Below are 19230 nucleotides of genomic sequence, written 5' to 3'. Positions count from 1 at the left end.
TACTGTATATTAAAACAATATTTTATTTATTAGACCTATAAATTTAGTTGTAGGAAGCTACGTGCCAATGAATTGGCAGCGGTTTTTTATTCATTCCAGATATAGTACAGAGAATAACTAATTGATAGAGACACTCAGTACCTTGCAGAGGTAAACGTGTTACCTATTCGCAAGCACTGGCATGATATAATAAAATACAAAATATATAAAGGCATTTATTGCATGCTTATTTATTGTTCGTTTAACAAATAACTTTCGTTGCTTATATTTTATTTCGCACGCAATAACAACAAATATCATTTAAATAATTCCTATGTCAAATTATGGCATATAAATAGTCAACAATTCATTTTAATTCACTTCTTGATTAAATTCTTATGGCTTATTTATATCTACTACTTTTAGACTATTTGGTTTTTGGCGCCATTTGGCTGAATCAGACGCGTTGTGCATAGGTATCTATAGTACACTGTGTTTCGATAGTTTTAGGACGAGTAAGAAGAGAAAGGGATAGAAAGGGAGAAAGAGGAGAGAGGGAGGAAGGGATCAGATAATAAGAAGGAATAAGGGCAAGAATGGAAGAAAGGAGAAACGAAAGAGAAGAGGAGAACGAAAGAGTAAGATAAGGGCAATTAGAAAAGGATAGAGTTAGGGGGAAGAGCGGCAAAGCCGCAGACCATGAACTACAGTAGTACGGATAGACGGGACTACAGTAGTGACCAGATAGACGAGATCTTAGGGACAAAGTGGAACGAGGAGGAACGGGAACAGGAATTCAAAACCCCGCAAGGATTTGATTTGACGGGAGGAGAAGAAAGATGGGGAAACAGCTGGGAAAGCACTCCAAAGGAGGAAATGGTAAAAAGGGGGACAAGAGAAAGAGGGAGGACGCAAAGCCAGCTGACCCTCACAGAGAAACGAAAGAAAAGAAAAGGAAGCACACCAGAGGAGGAGAAAAAAGAGAAAAGAGAGAAGACCGAAGAGATAAGGGAGAAAAGCCCGTTTGAGAGGAGTAATAAGACTGCGAGGACTCCAACAAAGGCAGAGAAGGGGGTGCAAGAGATGGAAAACCTGCAAAAGTCCCTGGATGAGATTTTAAAGAAGATGGATGAAAAGAAAGAGGAGAGAAGGAAGGAAAGGGAAAGGTGGGAGAAGAGGTGGAAGGAGGCGGAGGAAAAGATGAATGAAAAGGTGGAAGAGGTTAAGCGGCTAATGAAAGAAGAGAAAAGGAAAAGAATGGAACTAAGGGGCACGGACTTGTTCATAAATCAAGATACAACTTGGATAGAGAGGAAAAATAGAGAGAAGCTGAACGAACTGGCCAGAGAGTGGAGAAGAGAACGGAGACCGGTGAAAGTAGGAAGGAACAAACTGACGGTGGGAGACGAGGAGTATATATGGAACAAGAGAGAGGACCAGCTTTTTCGAAAAAGAGGAAGAAGACAAGAATAAGGGAAAGAAGAAAGGCCGAGGGAAAGAGAAAAAAAGAAAGCCTGAAGGTGCTGAGCTGGAACGTGGCAGAACTAAAAGGAGTGGACGAGGAAGGATGTGGATTTCTACGGGAATTCGACGCCATATGCTTGCAGGAGACGTGGACAGGTGGCGGAGAAAAGGAAAATATAAGGAAGAGGCTACAAGGTGTGACGCTGTGCCTCCCAGTACAGGTGCGCAACACTTGACGCCTCGTACGCGCCAAGATTTTTCATTAATCGCGGGATTTAACGTAATCGCCGACGTTTGGGAGAACATGGGGAAAGAAGGAAGAAGTAATCACACAAGTTATTAAGTTGTATTGCACGTATATTTGGCCCAGCCCTTCCCTACAACGTGGTGGCCGTAGCCGCCCACGCACAGTAGCCACGCAGGGCTCGCCGTCACATCTCTACTCTCATATACACGCGCGCGCGCCTCGAAGCTCTCGCCTCTGACGTCGCGCAGTTTGACCCGTCTACTCTCTCTCACACACCCGAATTTCGGCTCGGCGCAACCCGCTCGAATAGCTACGCGGCCGGCGCGCTCTCTCTCTCCCGCACGTATAATCGCGAGCACAGCGCGCGCTCACCGCGGCGTTGTCGGCCGAACCAACACGGTCCCCTCACTCTACTCTCGGGCACGCACACACGTAGCTGCACGCTCACCAACAGCTCGCGCCAGCGGTCCCGGCCCGGCGATGCCTGAAGCGACGCCGGCGTAGCTATCTGCTTTCCCCCCCCCCTCTCTCTACTCTCTCTCGCTCTTCTCGGAGCTCGCGCGCACCGGCTTTGCCTCGCGTTGGCAGCAAGCCCGACCTGCTGCTACCGAGCAGCGAGGCTTTCTCGGACGCCCCGATGCCTCTCTCTCTCGCTCTCGCACTCACACACTCTCCCGCGTTTCTTCTGCGCTGCGCTTCTCTCTCTCTTTCTCGCTCTCGCGCGCGCTGGCCCTATGCCTCGCGTGGATGACATCGAGGTGTGCGCCCGCACCGCACACCGCTCTCTCGTCTCGCTCACTCTTTCTCGCACACACCCGCGGCTTTCTCTCTCTCTCTCTCTCTCTCTCTCTCTCTCTCTCTCGGTAACATAGAAGGGGATGAGGAAGGGGAAACAACATATGTGGTAGGAATGGGACGTTCAGTAATAAATTACGGGATAGTAAATAAGGAAGGGAGGAGAAAGATAAAAAGAATGAAGTTTAGAGACAGAATAGAATCGGACCATGGGGCGCTAGTAATAGAGATAGACACAGAGAGAAAAGTATAAATGTTAAATGAGGAAACTTGTAGAGCGATATGGACAGAGAAGGCCATTAGAGAATACAGGAGCTGGCTGGAGAAGGGAGGAGAAGCGAAGACATGGAGAGAACTGAAAGTGAAAATAAGGAACGCGATACAAACCAAAAGAGGGATGAGAAAGAAGAACGAAAGGAATAGATGGTGGGATGAAGAATGCAGAAAAAAGAGGGCAGAAATGAAGAGGGCAAACAAAGGAATAAGAAAAGATGGGAGCCATAAGTACATGCAGGTAAAGAGAAAATTAAAGAGCATGTACAGGAAGAAAAATGAAGATGGACTAATGAAGGAGATAAAAGAAGCGAAAGAGGACAGATCAGGCAAGAAATTCTGGAATATGGTTAAAAAGAGGAGAAAAGGGAAAAGAGAACAGGTAGATAGGGAGATAGAAGATAGAAAGTGGATAGAACACTTTAAAGGATAACTGGGAGAGAGGGAAATTCAGCGCGAGGGGATCAGGGAAATAGATGAGTCAACAGGAAGGGTCGTAGAAGAGGAGGAAAGAGGGATAGATGTAGAGCAAGTAAGGGTAATAATCAGAAAGCTGAACGAGAAAAAGGCACCAGGAGAAGATGGAATACAGAACGAAGCATGAAAATATGGGGAAGAGGGTCTGGTAGAGGGACTGACGGAGATACCGCGAAAAATATGGAAAGGAGAGGGACTACTAGAAGAATGGAGAAAAGGGACGGTGAAACCAATTTATAAAAAAGGAAGGATGGGGATTTCTACGGGAATTCGACGTCATTTGCCTGCAGGAGACATGGACAGGAGGCGGAGAAGAGGAAAGCATAAGGAAAAGGCTATAGGGATTAGGCATAAGGAAAAGGCTATAGGCTATAAGGCTACTGGGAAAGATATGGACAGGAGAGGGACTACCAGAAGAATGGAGAAAAGGGACTTTAAAACAGGAGATAAAGGAGAATGTAAAAACTACAGAGGGATTACCCTAATGGATACAGGATATAAAATATACGCAGAATTGATAAGAGGGAGAATGGAGAAGAAGCTAGAAGACGAGGACAGACTAAGCGACACGCAGATGGGGTTCAGCAAAGGGAAAGGGACGATAGATGCAATATACGTGGAGAGCAAAGCAGTAGAGCAAGAGCTAAAGAAAAAAGGTGGGAAGATGTACGCTGCTTTGCGGACACGAAAGCAGCATTCGACAAAATAAACAGAGAGGAAGTATGGGGAATGATGAAGAGACTAAGAGTGAGCAGAAAGTTAAGAGAAAGGGTTAATGAGATTTATGAAAAGACGGAATGTGAAGTGAATATAGGAGAAAGGAAAATAGGCAGCTTCGATACGTAAAAAGGGGTGAGACAGGGATGTCCGCTAAGTCCACTACTGTTCAATGTGGCAATGGCAGACCTGGAAGGAGAGATGAGTAAGATACAGGAAGGCGGAATCATTCTAGGAAGAAGAAAATTATGGTCGATTTCATACGCAGATGATGTGGTGCTTTTAGCATCAAACGCAAGTGGACTAAAACAAATGGTGAAAAGATTCAAGGGATTCATATGGAGAAAGAGTTTAGAGTTGAATACAAAGAAAACAAAGATTATGATATTCAGAAACGGAGGGAGAAGAAAGAGAGAGGAGAAGTTCGAGTGGAATGGAGAAGATATAGAGGTGGTGAAGAAATTTGAATATTTAGGCTGCACTATGAAAGAGAACGGAAAGGAAGAGGAACAAATCAAGAAAGTAAAAGAAAAGGTAACCGCCGTGTTAGGTACGGTATGAGGGATGGGTGAGGCAATCTTTAAAAATAACTGGAAGACGAGAATAAAGCTATTCGACGCACTAGTTCAGAGCGTGATGGAGTACGGAGTGAAGATATGGGGGTGGAAAGGTCAGGAAGAATTAGAGAAGGTACATGAAATGGGTACTGAAGCTAGAGAAAACAACCCCAGCACACGTTATTCATTGGGAGACAAAACGGTTAAACTGGAAAGAAGAACAAGGAAAAGGGCAGTTAGATATGAGAATTAAGGAGGGCTAAAGAAAACTCCTTTTTAAGAGAATGCTGGAGTCTACTGAAGAAAGAGGGAGTAGTACATGAAAGGAGAGGAAGAGGGAAGGATGTAAGAAAGAGCGAAGTAGAAAAATGCGGAATTTCTGTGGAAGAATATAACAGAAGAGTAGAAGAGGGAGACGGAGTGGAAAGGAGGTTGTTCAGTTCGTTTTATTCGTTCAAGTAGTGTAGGTGTAAATTTAGGCTTTTTGAATTTCGCGCCGCTGCTCGCTCTCCGTTGCGACGTTGAGAGCGCGCGCGCATGCGTCGAGTTGCGCGCCGCCGGCCCCGCTTGCGAGCGCGCGAAGGGCCCGCGCGCGCGGATTCCTGTTCGGACTGCCTAGCGCTTCGCACGTTTGGCTTCCTTACGCTTTTCGATTTTTTTTTCTTCTGACGGTGAGCCAGTGACGTGTTCTTCTCAGAGCTATCACTGTTGACCTCGTTCTGCGCCGTGTTGGTAGTGTTTAGCGGAAAATTCGCGATCGCGTCGTTCGCGTGTGTGTATTTGTGCGAGTGTGCCTCGAGGCGATAGTCTTAAGGTTTGTTGGCGAAGGTGTCCACGTGTTGTACGTGACTCCTTCGGGGCGAGCGAACAGCGGCAACACCCCTTGTTGCCCTCGTGCCAAGCGTCTGGCTCCCCGAGACGTCGGGGCGCGCTTGGTGCACGGTTGCGGACCATCCTTTCGCTCCCCAGGCCCGGCTTCCAGACCTCCAGGACCAGGACGGAAGCAGCGGCGGACTACGACGAGGCCTGCTCAACGCCCTCTTCAGCGGCGGTTTTTGCGTTCGTCTTTGCGGTAAGAGAGCCCTCTCTGCGTGCGGAAAAGGTACCTCGCGTCTTTGCGTTTGCGTGCGTTCTTTCACTTGAGTTTTTTTCTCTTTTAGAGTCACTGTTCTCTTTCTTTTATTTGTATAGTTTCCCTTTCCTTATTTTCAATAAAGCTTACACTCGCTGAGGCTTTTCCCTCTAAACCGTGAGGGTTTTTACGCCAAAGCAAGTGCTTTTTGTGTACCGCGAAATCGTGTGTGTTAATTAAAAAGAACCCTTCACTCACTCAACCCTTTCCTTTTGTTGGAACTCACTCTGAGTTCTTTCATTCGTTCTAAGATTAATATTCAGAGGTAGAGCGGATAAACAAGGACACACAATGGCAAAAGTGGAGAGAAGAGATAAGAGGGTCGAAATATGTAGAAGAGATAAGAGAACTATTGATGGAACAAGGAGAAACACCGGAATATTTAAGAGAGGCAGGAGAACAAAGGAGAGGGGCACTAGGAACAATAGCAAGGTTCAGGCTAGAAAGCGAAACAAGAGGTAACTACTACTGAAGGAAGGAAGAGGACAGGAAATGCAGAATGTGCGGGAAGAAGATACATTGAGACTGAATATTCTCCATAAACTGAAAGAAACAGCAACTCGTACTGCCAAAAGAAAAAAAGTTTATTTAATAAAAGTCCATTTTATAAAAGGAAAAGGTGGATTGGCGGAACACTAATATGGCTCTATGAAGAATCGTTCAACCCTGGACGCAGTTAGCCTAGTGATTGACACTGCGTGAATAGCTATAGAGGGGAAAAGGTGGAAAGTAGCAAAAATTAGTACTGTGCTATAGTTACATTTGACGTCATAAATGCATTCCGGAATCAGGATGTGCCCTTTTATACAAGAAGGATTATGTCCCTTAAGGGTCAGTTCTTGGCACACCGACTTGGAACATCATGTACGATGGAGTACTAAGACTGGAGTTACCCAAGGAGGCAACAGTAGTAGGCTTTGCTGACGATATTGCAGTGGTGGTGGTGGTGGCGAAGCACAAAGAGGAAGTAAGGGACATAGCTGGGGAGTATATCCATATAATACACGAATGGCTAGCAGAGGCAGGCCTAAAGCTGACCCGCCACAAAACCAAAACTATCCTTATTTCTAGTTAAAAGAAGATAGAGGCAATAACACTGACGGTGAGCGGACATAAGATTGTATCTTAACTGACCATCAAGTACTTCGGCCTTACCATCGATGCAAGACTTGCGTTTAAACTACATATTGAAGTAATAAGTAATAAAGCAGCAAAAGTTTGCAATACATTATTGAGATTGGTGCCAAATGTAGGAGGACCAATGCAGAAACGAAGGTTACTCCTAGCTAGCGTAATCACATCGATTATTTTGTACGGGGCCCCGATATGGGCGAATGCCATGTTGGTGAAAAGTTATGCACGAAAGATATCTGCAGTGTACAGGAGAAGTGCACTAAGAGTCGCATTGGCTTACCGTACGAGGCGGTCAGCATCGTAGCAGGCATGCCGCCTATTGACCTTTCAGCAATGGAAAGAAAGGACATATCTCTAAAAAAAATTAACTTTTAAAAAAGTAAAAGGTTGGGCGAGTTTGATATATTCCGCAACGAAATAACAGATTAAAAAGAACTGAGATCAATCAATCAAAGTCAAGTTTATTATATTTAATCATAATAAAGCAACAAAATTTTTCTGGTCAATAAAAAGCTTACTCAACTTAAAGTTAAGTTATATAATGATCCATTAGGAACAACTCTCAAGATACTTACTACGTAACTTGCCATGACTGTTTCAATTTGTTTATTGGTGAACAACTAAAATTTTCTTTTTATGTATTGGAACGTCATAAAAACACCATAAGTACAATGAAGATAGACCACGTCATCGGCCACCCTGTACACTTGGATGCCGTCCTCGTATGATTTATTTACCTAGACATAAAAAATTACGGAGCGCACCACCTAGACCTCATCATCGGCCACCCCGTACACCTAGACACTGCCCTTAAATTATTTTTACAACTAGACACTAAAAACTACGTGTGAGCGAGCATGCAGAAAACTGACGAGAAAGCAATATCTATCTCAATATAGCTGTGCGGACAGTTGCTTCACGGTTATAACACTTGTTGCGGCTAACTTAACGGTCCTAACATTTTTTGATTTGATTTGAGCATTTTGTGAATGACACACTCATGTTGTCTTATATCAATGGTAGCTGTTTTTATCAATATTTTTGTTGAAAATCATAGTTTGGCATAATAAAACATAATATAAGTCAAAATATATTAGAGACAACAAAGAAACGTATTTATTTCTTTGTAATGAAAAATGCAAACCTCGACATAGAAGTAAATAATAGCTCAGGCGCTGCGGCTTCGTCTGCTTATCAAACTCGCCTTTGTGGCGCTACCGCACCACTTAATTCAAGGCGAAGAGAGTTTTTACCGACAAAATTGCTTGCGATCCTTTATCATGTAATTTCTTTCAAATTTATGTTGTTTTAACGATTCGGTAAAATTTGGTATCACGATTTGAGATAGAAAATGAGATTTAGTCAGTAGTTTACTTTTATTAAAATGTCTGATGTTGATTCAATTTCAGTTACTTTCTAGAATGTTTACAAGAACCGTCTTTATAAGTTAAGATAGTCTTTATAAAGTCTATACATTGAGGTTGCGTGCTTTACACCCCTTACGGATTTTCCGTTAATTACATACAATATATTGCTATAATGTATATAAAATATCTGCATTTTTTGTTTCAAAATTATTTCTAATAAATTCTCAAATTTTATTTATGTAAAATAAAATCATGTTTTCTTAGAAAAACCGCTACTGTCAATGCTTCCTCAAAGTTTAAGATATATGTATAGGAAACATTAAAGTTCATCAAAATATTTGATTCGAAAATTTGCATTGTTACAAAGCTTTGTTATTAGGAAAGCAAAAAGCGAAAACGTCTTTTCCAGTAATTGAATATTTTTGTTAAAGAAATACCAATCTCGTTTCGAAAAAAACAATCTTGTTGTAGACTGAGATCTTCTCTTAAAATTGAAATCTTGTATCAAAACCGAGATTTTACTTTATTTTCATAAAAATTATCAGATCCTGCTTAAAATTTTGGTTTCTTGCCCATCAAACAAATTTACGCTCCTAGCATAGCCTGGTAAGGGGTCGTATTCTCTAACCATCTCACCGAGTGACATATGCCAGACAGGTAGTTCAGACGAATCAAAGGGTTCATTTAAAGAGAATATATGCTATCTTGCGAGCACGACGTTGTGTCTCCCAACGTAGGTGCGCAATACCTAGCGCCTTGCATGTACTAAAATTTGTTTAGTTCGTAGGATTTGTTAAAAAATGTTTAACGTGTACTGACTTTGAACAAATTCTAAATGATATTATTCAAAATACTTTGCACATTTTTAAATTTCGAGTAAAAATAATAAATGACTACAAAATGTTATTGTAATTAACGATTGAAATAAAAAATATTTTGCTTCTATGGTCAATATAATACATTATATTGACCATAGATGGACATCTTGTAAGCAATGACAATAAAATTTTGTATTAATATCGACGCTCTGCCACCTAACACAGGTGTGCAACACCTAGCGCCTTGCATGCACTAGATTTGTTTATTCGTAGAATCTAACGCAATCGCCAACGTTTGAGAAAAGGCGAGGAAGAGCAGAAAGTAATTGTACGAATAGGTACAGTTTTATTGCACTCTGTATTTTGCCTAGCCATGTCCTCCAACGCGGTGGCTGTCAGGCTTCTAGCGCACAATGTAGGTACGCAGGCCTTATGCTCGCACGCACACACACGAGCCGCGCTTGTGCAGCAGACGACAGGCCGCAGGCCCAGGTTTATTTCGCTGACGGCTGTTTCTCTTTCTTTTTCTCTCTCATACGGACTCTAGTCCCAATACGATACGCACTGCCAACCCTTCTTCTCCCCCGTCTCTCTATAAAGAAAATAACTCGGCACCTCCATCGCTCGCTGGCTCAAGGAAGCAGTCGCCTGCGCGAATAACAGCTGCACAGGCGACATATATTAAGACGTCTCTGAAAGATATCTTTGCAGCGCTGGAGGACATCCGTAAAATCCAGAACGAGACCCTTCAGGCACAAAACACCATGTCTGAAAGGGTCTCTCGGATTGAGAAGAGGCTTGTCCCTCTTGAGAAACGCCTCAAAGCCCTTGACGACCAGCCTGAGCTCAAGACTCGACTGAACAACGTTGAATCATCCATCTCTGAGCTGCAGGCACAATACTAAGATCTGTCGTTAAGGAGCCCAGCACTGCAGCAGGACAGCAACAGCACGTCGCCTAGCACGGCGGAGATCCACAACCTCAGCAGTAAGCTGGCTAAAGTAAAGAGGCGCCAAGATCAGACCTCCAACAGTGTTGTCGTTATTACGGGTCTACATTATACCCGTGACACATCGCTGCACCTCCTTGCGTACTCAGTGATGAACGCGCTTGACCCTACTGTCCTTAGAAGAGACGTGGCACACGTCTGGACCATTAGGAGGCTTGATGGAATGAACAACACCGCCAGGGGAGACGGCAGACTTCCACCGTTAGCCGTCACCCTGCGTTTAAAGGCTAGGCTGAAGGCCAAGAAAAGGCAGGGTTGCCGAGCCTACGTGAAAGATGGGGGACTCTACATGTGCTGTAATGATAACAGCGAACGTGCCACCGTCATCCCCACCGACGCTGAGCTGAGCACACGCGCATCATTCCACCATACCCACCATCAAGATCATCTGCCATGTCTTCATTTGATTCTAAGGTGTCTCTGTCTGAAGGTGTAAGAGTCTGTCATTTCAATGCGAACTCCCTCACGGGTTACATTGAGTTAATCGGGCTCTTCTTGTCCACTCGCTTTCCATTTCACGTAATAGCTGTGACTGAAACCTGACTGAGCGACAAGATTACATCCATTCGTTCACTGGATGACTACTTACTGTACAGACGAGACAGAAACAGGAACGGAGGAGGTGTGGCCCTCTTCATACATAAAACACTGACAGTTGGCGTTCTTTCGTCATCTGATGGTAAATGGTCGGACAAGCCAGGTAAACCGGAATACCTTTTCTGTGAGATATCGGCAAAGGGAGTCTCTTCCACCTTCTTGGGGGTTGTGTATCGTCCACCGCATGCTTCATTTTTCCAAGGCTCTAACTTCATAGTACTAACAACCCACATGCACAACTATTCCACGAAGGTTATAATAGGAGACTTTAACTCAGACCAACTCTCCTCATCTGAAGATGCCAACTTCATCAGGGCCTTCATTGATGAACACTCTCTTTCATCGGTTCCCTATGGTGCCACTCACCATAAACAGGGTTCTGATAACCGGCTCGACTTGTGTCTAATTGATGAGCAGGATCGCCTGCTATCACATTGGAAAACAGACTCACCTTTCATCAACGGACATGACCTTATCACGGTCACTCTCGACGTACTGATTCCACGTTACGTACCTAACACCTACTCTTACAGACACTTCAAAAGAATCAGCGCCGAGAAGCTAAGGGACTTTCTTAGCGCATCTGACTGGTCATCCCTTACTTCTTTATTACTTGACAAATGCATATCTATGCTTAACGCTAACCTTACGAACGCTATTAATCATCTCGCCCAATTGCGGACTGTGACACTAGGACGGAAGCGTCACCCGTGGTTCCCAACGACTCTTCGTGACCTCGTCTCTGAGAGGGATCGACTACAGGCGTTTCAAACACTCTAGGCTCGATTCAGATCTCCGCATATATAGACTAGCTAGAGACAATGCTCACAAGTAGGTCGAGGAAGCCAGGCTTGTGTGCGCACTCAATAAAGTCAGTTCACCAACAGCCCTGAATGACTGTCGTCCGATTTTACTTCTTTGCTTTCTCTCCAAGGCCCTGGAGTGGCTAGTGCACAGCAAGTCTCAGAGTACCTTGAATCAAGACTCTTGCTCGACAACCTACAAACAGGCTTCCGCACTGGCCACAGCACTTAGTCTGGCCTAATTAAGCTAACTGATGATGCCAGGGTCGGGATAAACTAAAAAAAGTAACTTATATCCTTCTTTTCAATTTTAGGAAGGTGTTTGACACTGTCTGTCACGTCAGGCTCCTGAGAAAGCTAATCACTTTCGGCTTCTCTAAGCAGGTCATTCGCTGGTTTGCCTCCCATCTCATTGGGAGAGAGCAGGCCGTCGTTGGTGACAATAGCAAACGTTCCTCTACTCGGCGTCTCAACATCGGCGTCCCGCAGGGTTCCGTTTTGGGTCCCTTGCTGTTCGCATTGTACATTAACGTCATCGGTTTCTGCCTAGATTCCGATGTTTCCCATCTTATCTATGCGGATGACTTGCAAATCTACAGTTAATGCCACCTTGAGGAGCTCGACTTTATTTAACAAGATGAGCGTTTACGCCGAGAGGATAATGGGCTGGGCTGCACAAAACCTGCTAAAAATCAACGATGGTAAAACTAAAGCAATTGTCCTGGGCTCCCCCTACTACATAAATGTACTACCTACAGTAGCTAACACTTTTATTAATATTGGGGGTGCCTAGGTCAATTTTTAATCTTTTTTGCATAACCTGGGATTGGTGCTTGATTCTAAACTCACGTGGAAGGAGCACTTTCTCTCTTTGTTACACAATTAAATAAAATCCACTCTCAACTTTGTTACACAATTAAATAAAATTAAAATCTTTTTGCCGAATTCCTACACCTCACTACTACACAAACCGACTCTCAGACTATGTCAAGTCATACACTCATATCTGAAAAACTGTGAATTACAGCTGTAAACTACATTATGCAAACCATGTATACTATGTAAATCATCGTTTTTATTAAACCAATATACTAGCAAATGTAAATCATCGATTGTACTAAACTAATGTACTAGCAAATGGCCTCCTTTAAGAGGCTAAAATGCTTAATAAAAGAAAAAAACATGTCTTCTATTTCCAATCATCTTTTACTGCTCTCTTGTTTACTGTGACCTGACACAGGAGCTTGACTTACAGCTTCAAAGGCTCGTGAATACAGGAATTTGTTACATTTGTGGTGTAAGGAAAGATGAGCACATCTCCCCGTACAGGCAGGAGTTGCAATGGCTAACCACCACCGGACGCAGGAAGTATTTCACAGCTTGATTTCTACGTATAATGTTTAACTCAGCCGTACCCTCATACGTACTGGCTTACTTCGACTTCCGCGTGACACTTCGGCCTGTAGGGGAGAGGTAACACCTCTGGATATGCCTGCCTTCGCGACGGAGCCGCTGAGGAACTCGTTTTATATCAGCGCTTCATACTTGTGGAAAAATCTACCATCACACATCTGGAACGCTACATCTATCTCCAGCTTTAAAAAACTTGCTAAAAAACCCTTTTTGAACTTGAAAACATATAAACATCTGGTACACATTTACGCACACGCACACACCTTACTTATTCTCACTCAATCTATCTTCACTTTTAAACACTCTCACTCTACACAATCTCTAATAGAGATAACCTAAACTTTTTGTTGGAATTTATACTATACTCATTTCGCTGTCACCATTATATTGTACAACATAATGTACGCAAATAAATCTAAGTAAATCTCTCTCTCTCTCTCTCTCTCTCTCTCTCTCTCTCTCTCTCTCTCTCTCTCTCTCTCTCTCTCTCTCTCTCTCTCTTATGCGAAGAATCACTGTTCTTCAGGATAGTTGCCGGCTCGTTCTAGATGTTGGCACTTCCTAGTCCAGTGCACCTGCAACACACGCGCACTCTCGCACACTAGGGAGACTCTCCCAGTCTCCTTGTATTGTTGACCAGGTTGTTACGCTTCCCTCGAGTCTGTCGTGCCCGGGCTTCTTGCTAACGCCCGATTTGCTTGCAGTCTGCGCGGGTAACAAGCCATGCATGTGGTGCTTTGGCGCATCGGTCGAGATTCCTCGTACCGACGCGTTTGCAACGTCGCATAATAAATATTAAATAATAATACATTACGATACATGTGACCTATGTAAAACTTTTGTGCACGGCATAAGGTTAGGGCCCGAGAGCAGCAAGGTATTATTACGCACTTTAATTAAAAACTAATGAAACCAACCATGTGAAATCTCGTCTTTGAAACCTGGAGCGCCAGGCTAGTATAAATAGAAAGTGTTACTTAAGTTTAGAAAAGTATAATTTTTATAATGACGAAATCGTGAGTTTTTGTCGTAGTTGAAATATTTTATAATACTTTTTTTAATAAGTATATCGTCTTCGGCGCCCTCGACTCCCACTCGTGCTCAAACATTATCCATGCTTGAAGAATCCAATTCTCCCCCCCCCCCCCCCCCTAGTTTTACAATATACTATTCTGTCACAAATTATTTAGGGGACAAACCACTTTTAAACCCTGAAAATAAAATTCCTATAACTATTTAAAACAATTAATTAAAATTAGTGGATAATTTTTGTACTAATAATAGGTTATATTACCTGTATTTTTATCATGCTAAATCTAGTTTTGCAATGAAAATACTGAATTTTTGATTTTTTTATAAGCTATTCATGCTACTTTTTTCTTCATAAAACATTTTTTAAGCATTCGAATCAAAATCTCTTCATTCATACCAAAAGTACAAGTGTATAAAGCATGCTTCTTAAATTTCAGCCCAATCAAACCATGTGGTCACATGGAATCCTACGTACAGAGCCAAAATACTTAAAACAGTATACAAAGTGTCACTAAGGTTAAGTAGGCGACAATATAGATTTAGCATGATAAAAATACAGATAATATAACCTATTATTAGTATAAAATTTATCTACTAATTATAATTTATTTTTTAAAATATTTATAGGTATTTTATTTTTGAGGATTTAAAAGTGGTTTGTCCCCTTAAGTATGTATTGTTACTTATTATACAAGCATCTATAATTCAGCTTTTTTCAAAGTTAATTATTTATCATGTGAAATGTATAACAAACATCCAAAATCAGAAAATAAGTTTCAAATTTTCATAAAAATTTCCATTTATGATGGAAAATCTGAAGGAAAATGAATAAATGAACCCAGTAAATTAAGCTTACAACTTATAATATATGTAGATAAGTGATTATTTCTTTTAATTTGTAGGTCACGATCGACTGGTCCGAGAGATTATGGCCGTTTGGAATATAAAACTAGTTATGGTATGTACATGAAATACTTGAATAATTTTGAATTTATAAATTTTTTTTAAACTTGATGAAAAGAATTGGAAATTATAATTTATTAGTATAGTGTGTACGATACTTATAGATTAGCCTTTGTTTAGTAAAAGTGTGTGTTGTAAAATGCGAACTTAGGTATTGACATGCATAGTTATTTTTTGCAGTACGAGGGGAAGGCAAATGCGTTAACGAACTGAACAAGAAGAGTAGTATTATCAGATATAGTTAAAAAATTGCTCAAAAAGTGTCTTTATTGCCTACTAATCTGAACAGAAACATATTTCTTTTTATATTATATAATCATTTTGGCAAGACTCCCCTCCCTCCCACCACCACCATTACTTAGCGCCGCCACCATGAGCCCCCCTCCCCAAATAACGTAAAAATTGTTTATTTTTATGTTATTATACACTATAGTTTCCACCACTATAGTTTTCTTGCCAAATAACATAAAAATTTCCTTAATCATTACTTTCATTTTTTAACACCGTTATACCACGAGAACTCAACTATAGAACTTCTTAAATGGAATCACGCTGATTAGGTATGATAATAACGAATTTCTGTACAAATTTTTAGGTATTCCACTAATCCATCCATTCATGATCCATCCATTCCCTAAAGAAAATCGATTGGCTAAAAAATAATATTTAATGCGTATAGAAAAGAAACATTTACTTGACATTTTTACACTTGGAGATTTCACTACTATTATTAGTCTTTTTATTGCCAAAGTTTAACTTTTGATAAAGATGTTTGTAGAATGAAACAAGTTTTCTTTACTAGCATTAGAATATTCGATGACGATCTTCATGATGATTTCGAAAACATTGCAAATTTTAAATCATCATAACTGGGACAATTTTTCTTATTTTTTATCCCGTAAAAAAGTTTTGTAGACTTTTTTAAACGAACCGATTCTGTTAAAATATGAGAATTTTAATGTATTCGAGTGTTGAGTGTTAAGAGTTAATTCGTATGCGACTTGCATCTGTTGCATAAAATCTCATTTACCGTTAAAAATGTTAAAATAAGTGATTTTTTTCAAGGGCTGCAAATCGCATACGCATCTAAGGTATGTAGGTATGATTTTAGAAATTTATGTAATTTACTATCATGCGCGATATACTGTGCCGTAGTTCTGCGACGGACCTTCGATGTCCATATCTCTCGGTCATATTGAATTCTAACGGTTGCCGTGCAGCCAGTGGCCGCCAGTCGTAGATCCACCCTGTAATTCAAAGTCTTGATAAAGCAAAATACTTCGCAAGCGATTGCCACGATGTTTATTCATTTCGTTCGTAAAGTTTATAAGCTTTGAATTCTCGGAAAATCGCGCGTGTTTACCGGACGAGATGCGCCTGCCTGAAGATTGGCCTGTGAATTATTCAACTGCGATTGCAACCGGCCACAGCGCAGCTTCTAATTTTATCCGCAGTTCTTCCACGGTATTTTACTATACTTGACTGCTTTTGCATGTTGCTGTGTACCTATACGTCAATGTTTATACAACCGCTAACGTCGACACGTTGTAGTATATACACTCATGAAAAAAACATTTTTCTAGTCAGTTATCTTTTGTGAGTTTGTACTCGAATTTTCTCACTACACGAACGAACGACTCTTATACGCAGATAACTATCTAGTATGATTGAACTGTTGAATAACGGACATTTGAAATGTCGACGTTGACCGCGAGTACTTGAACACGACAGGAGCTAAAAAAACGCTTTAATCAACGACCACAACGAACAAACGCCAATAACAAAACAACAGTGATACTGCAGACAACGATAGACATAGCCAGATCATCATAAATTTATACCAATTAGTCTAAGACGATGAGATAGTGGTTTTAACTGCCATACAAAAAGTAGCAAGAGGTTTCAACAGAAATGACTTGAGCAAAATATGTCTCGAACGCACTTTTGACATTAATAATACACGTCACGATATAATTAATACGACCCATTAACAGAATTCCATTGAAACCGAATGTTCGCAAAACCGGACGAGACAAGGGAATTAAGAGTTTGTAAGCCCATCGTATAAATACTTGATTATAAAAATAAGTACTTTGGTAGCTAATTATTTCATAGGCAGATATTTATATTTATATATATATACTTATTTGGATTTAACTGTGATGTACGAAGGGAGAATGAAGGTGTATAAAATAAGTGCCGTCGCGCCACGAACTGCGAGCACACATGAGAGAGAAAAAACGCATTTGCCGTGTATGAAAATAAAACACAGATACATCACGTACCTGCAACACATTTCCTTTTGTTTTCTTTTTGTGCAATATAGATGCAGCGAATGGCGAAGCTTCCGTCGAACCGCGCTACACTCGCCGTTTCTTTTTCTCTTATTGTGAATTCTATTCATATCCACTTAACGACAGCATCACTTAAAAAAGTCAAACAAGTTAACGGACAATACAAAAGACGTTTGTTGTTGGTTAGAAAAATCTATTCAAAACAAAAACAAAAACGTCTTTTGTTGACCGGAAGAAAGTAAGGAAAGAAGTGAGAGGGAATGATTGAGGGAGATTAATTAAGAGGGAGTAATTAAGGGGGATTAATTCAGTGAGAATAATTGGGGGGAATTAATTGGGGGGCATTAATTCGGGGGGGATTAAATGAGAAGGATTAAATGAGGGGGAAAATTCTTGAAACGACGGCGGCGAAACTTTTTTTTATAATATAGAGAGATATTCCTTTGAATCTACCAAATTTATATATTTTTTCTAAGTTCATTTTCTAACACTTTTATTTTCATAAAAGTATCGTAAAATTAAATCTGGTGGATCTAGAGTGGTTTCATGCGATTATACATTTTCTTGGATTGCCTTCCGATTAGGATTACAAGTTATTGTTAAACATATATCTGGTTTATCATCGACTTGTAATTGTGTCATTAAATGTAAATCATTTTGTTGTATGACCCTAGGACTCCTTATGTCAATTGATTGTAACATCACCATCCTTCCAATTTTAGAATTTTCAAAATTAGCTCTGGCAGACACATCTATCTATCTACATCTATCTTCTATCTACACTATATTAAAATTTTATACTTTGTCCTTTTTGTAAATACCCTCTAAAACTCATAAAAATTAAAAAATTAAATCTATTTTACGGTAAGAATGTTCATTGAACCTAAATCGGCCCGGTCACCGGAAAAAATTTCAATTGTATCAAATTTCAATTAGTTTTTAGCAATGAAAAGGCTTAAAAAATGCCCGTCCGTGAGTTTCAGTTGTTATACTGAGGGCGTACTCGTTTGCGGCTCGTAATCGCCTTTAGCTTCTGCTAACTCTCCTTGACTTATACTGCCAACTTCACATTCGTTCTATTAAACTCCACTCTATGCGCTTGGTAGGCAATATATTACAAGATATTGTTAGATAGTGCTAAATTATTTTTATTATTTTTAGATGGCCGAACTGCAAGGAATGGCAGTTATCAGTTGTCTAATACGTTATATAATAAAGATACTCCTGTGGTTGAAACATCGCGAAGTCAAAGTATGTCTCTGACTTCAGTCACAAAATCTGCATCACAAACTATCCCTGCTGTTAATATACCTAGACTTTCAGAAGAGGACTTTCAAAAAGCTTTAAACAGCTTCTTAGAAGAATATGTTTCGGGTGAAGAAGATATTGAGGTTTGTTAAAAGCATTATAAAATAATACATTATGTTCATAATTACTTTACAATAATGCCCTGGTAGAACCTCCAACATTTGTTATAAGATTTTATTTGCCGATGTTTCTAATTATACTTCAAAAGCTTCATTTATTTCCTACCTTTACTAATGTAAAGGCTTACCTAAGTCTGTCGATGAGATCTCATGCCGAAATCGATACAACTAAGAATACAGAGTCAGGAATGGAATAATAATAAACAGAGTAAGCTTTCTTTAAACATACTGGAAAGACGCAATAGTATAGAAAAACCGAAGCCTCCATATAAAATACGAGTAATATATATATATATATATATATATGTGTGTGTGTGTGTGTGTGTGTGTGTGTGTGTGTGTGTGCGTGCGCGCGCGTGATACCGTACGGTAAGCGGACGCCACTCTTAGTGCACTTCGCCTATACACGGTAGTCAACTTTCGTGCATACGATTTCACCCGCATCGCATCTGCCCATATTGGGGCTCTGTATAGCATAATCGATGTGGTTACACTGGCTAAAAGTAACCTTCGCTTCTGAGTTGGCCCTCCTATATCTGGCATCAATCGTGATAGAGCAGCGCTAACTTTTGCTGCTTTATCACTTACTACTTCTAGATGCTGTTTAAAACTTAGTCTTGCATCGATGGTGATGCCCAAGTATTTGATGGTTGGTTGAGAAACGATCTCATGTCCATCCACCGTCATTGTGATTTCCTCTATCTTCTTCCTACTGGAAATGAGGATAAATTC

At 40.8% G+C, this 19230-nt stretch overlaps 1 protein-coding gene across 1 annotated transcript in view; it reads left to right on the top strand.

Annotated features, from left to right (window-relative positions):
* The window catches only part of Eif4g (eukaryotic translation initiation factor 4 gamma), a 163969-nt gene that overhangs the window by 55368 nt on the left and 89371 nt on the right, over positions 1 to 19230 (top strand). The window contains 2 exon segments of the mRNA NM_001167859.1: positions 14717 to 14772; positions 18233 to 18462. Of these exon segments, the coding sequence (NP_001161331.1) occupies positions 14717 to 14772; positions 18233 to 18462 (286 nt within the window).

The sequence above is a fragment of the Nasonia vitripennis genome (assembly GCF_009193385.2).
Source record: "Nasonia vitripennis strain AsymCx chromosome 1 unlocalized genomic scaffold, Nvit_psr_1.1 chr1_random0002, whole genome shotgun sequence".
Taxonomy (NCBI): Eukaryota; Metazoa; Arthropoda; class Insecta; order Hymenoptera; family Pteromalidae; genus Nasonia; species Nasonia vitripennis.
This window is presented reverse-complemented; position numbering and strand designations above follow the sequence as displayed.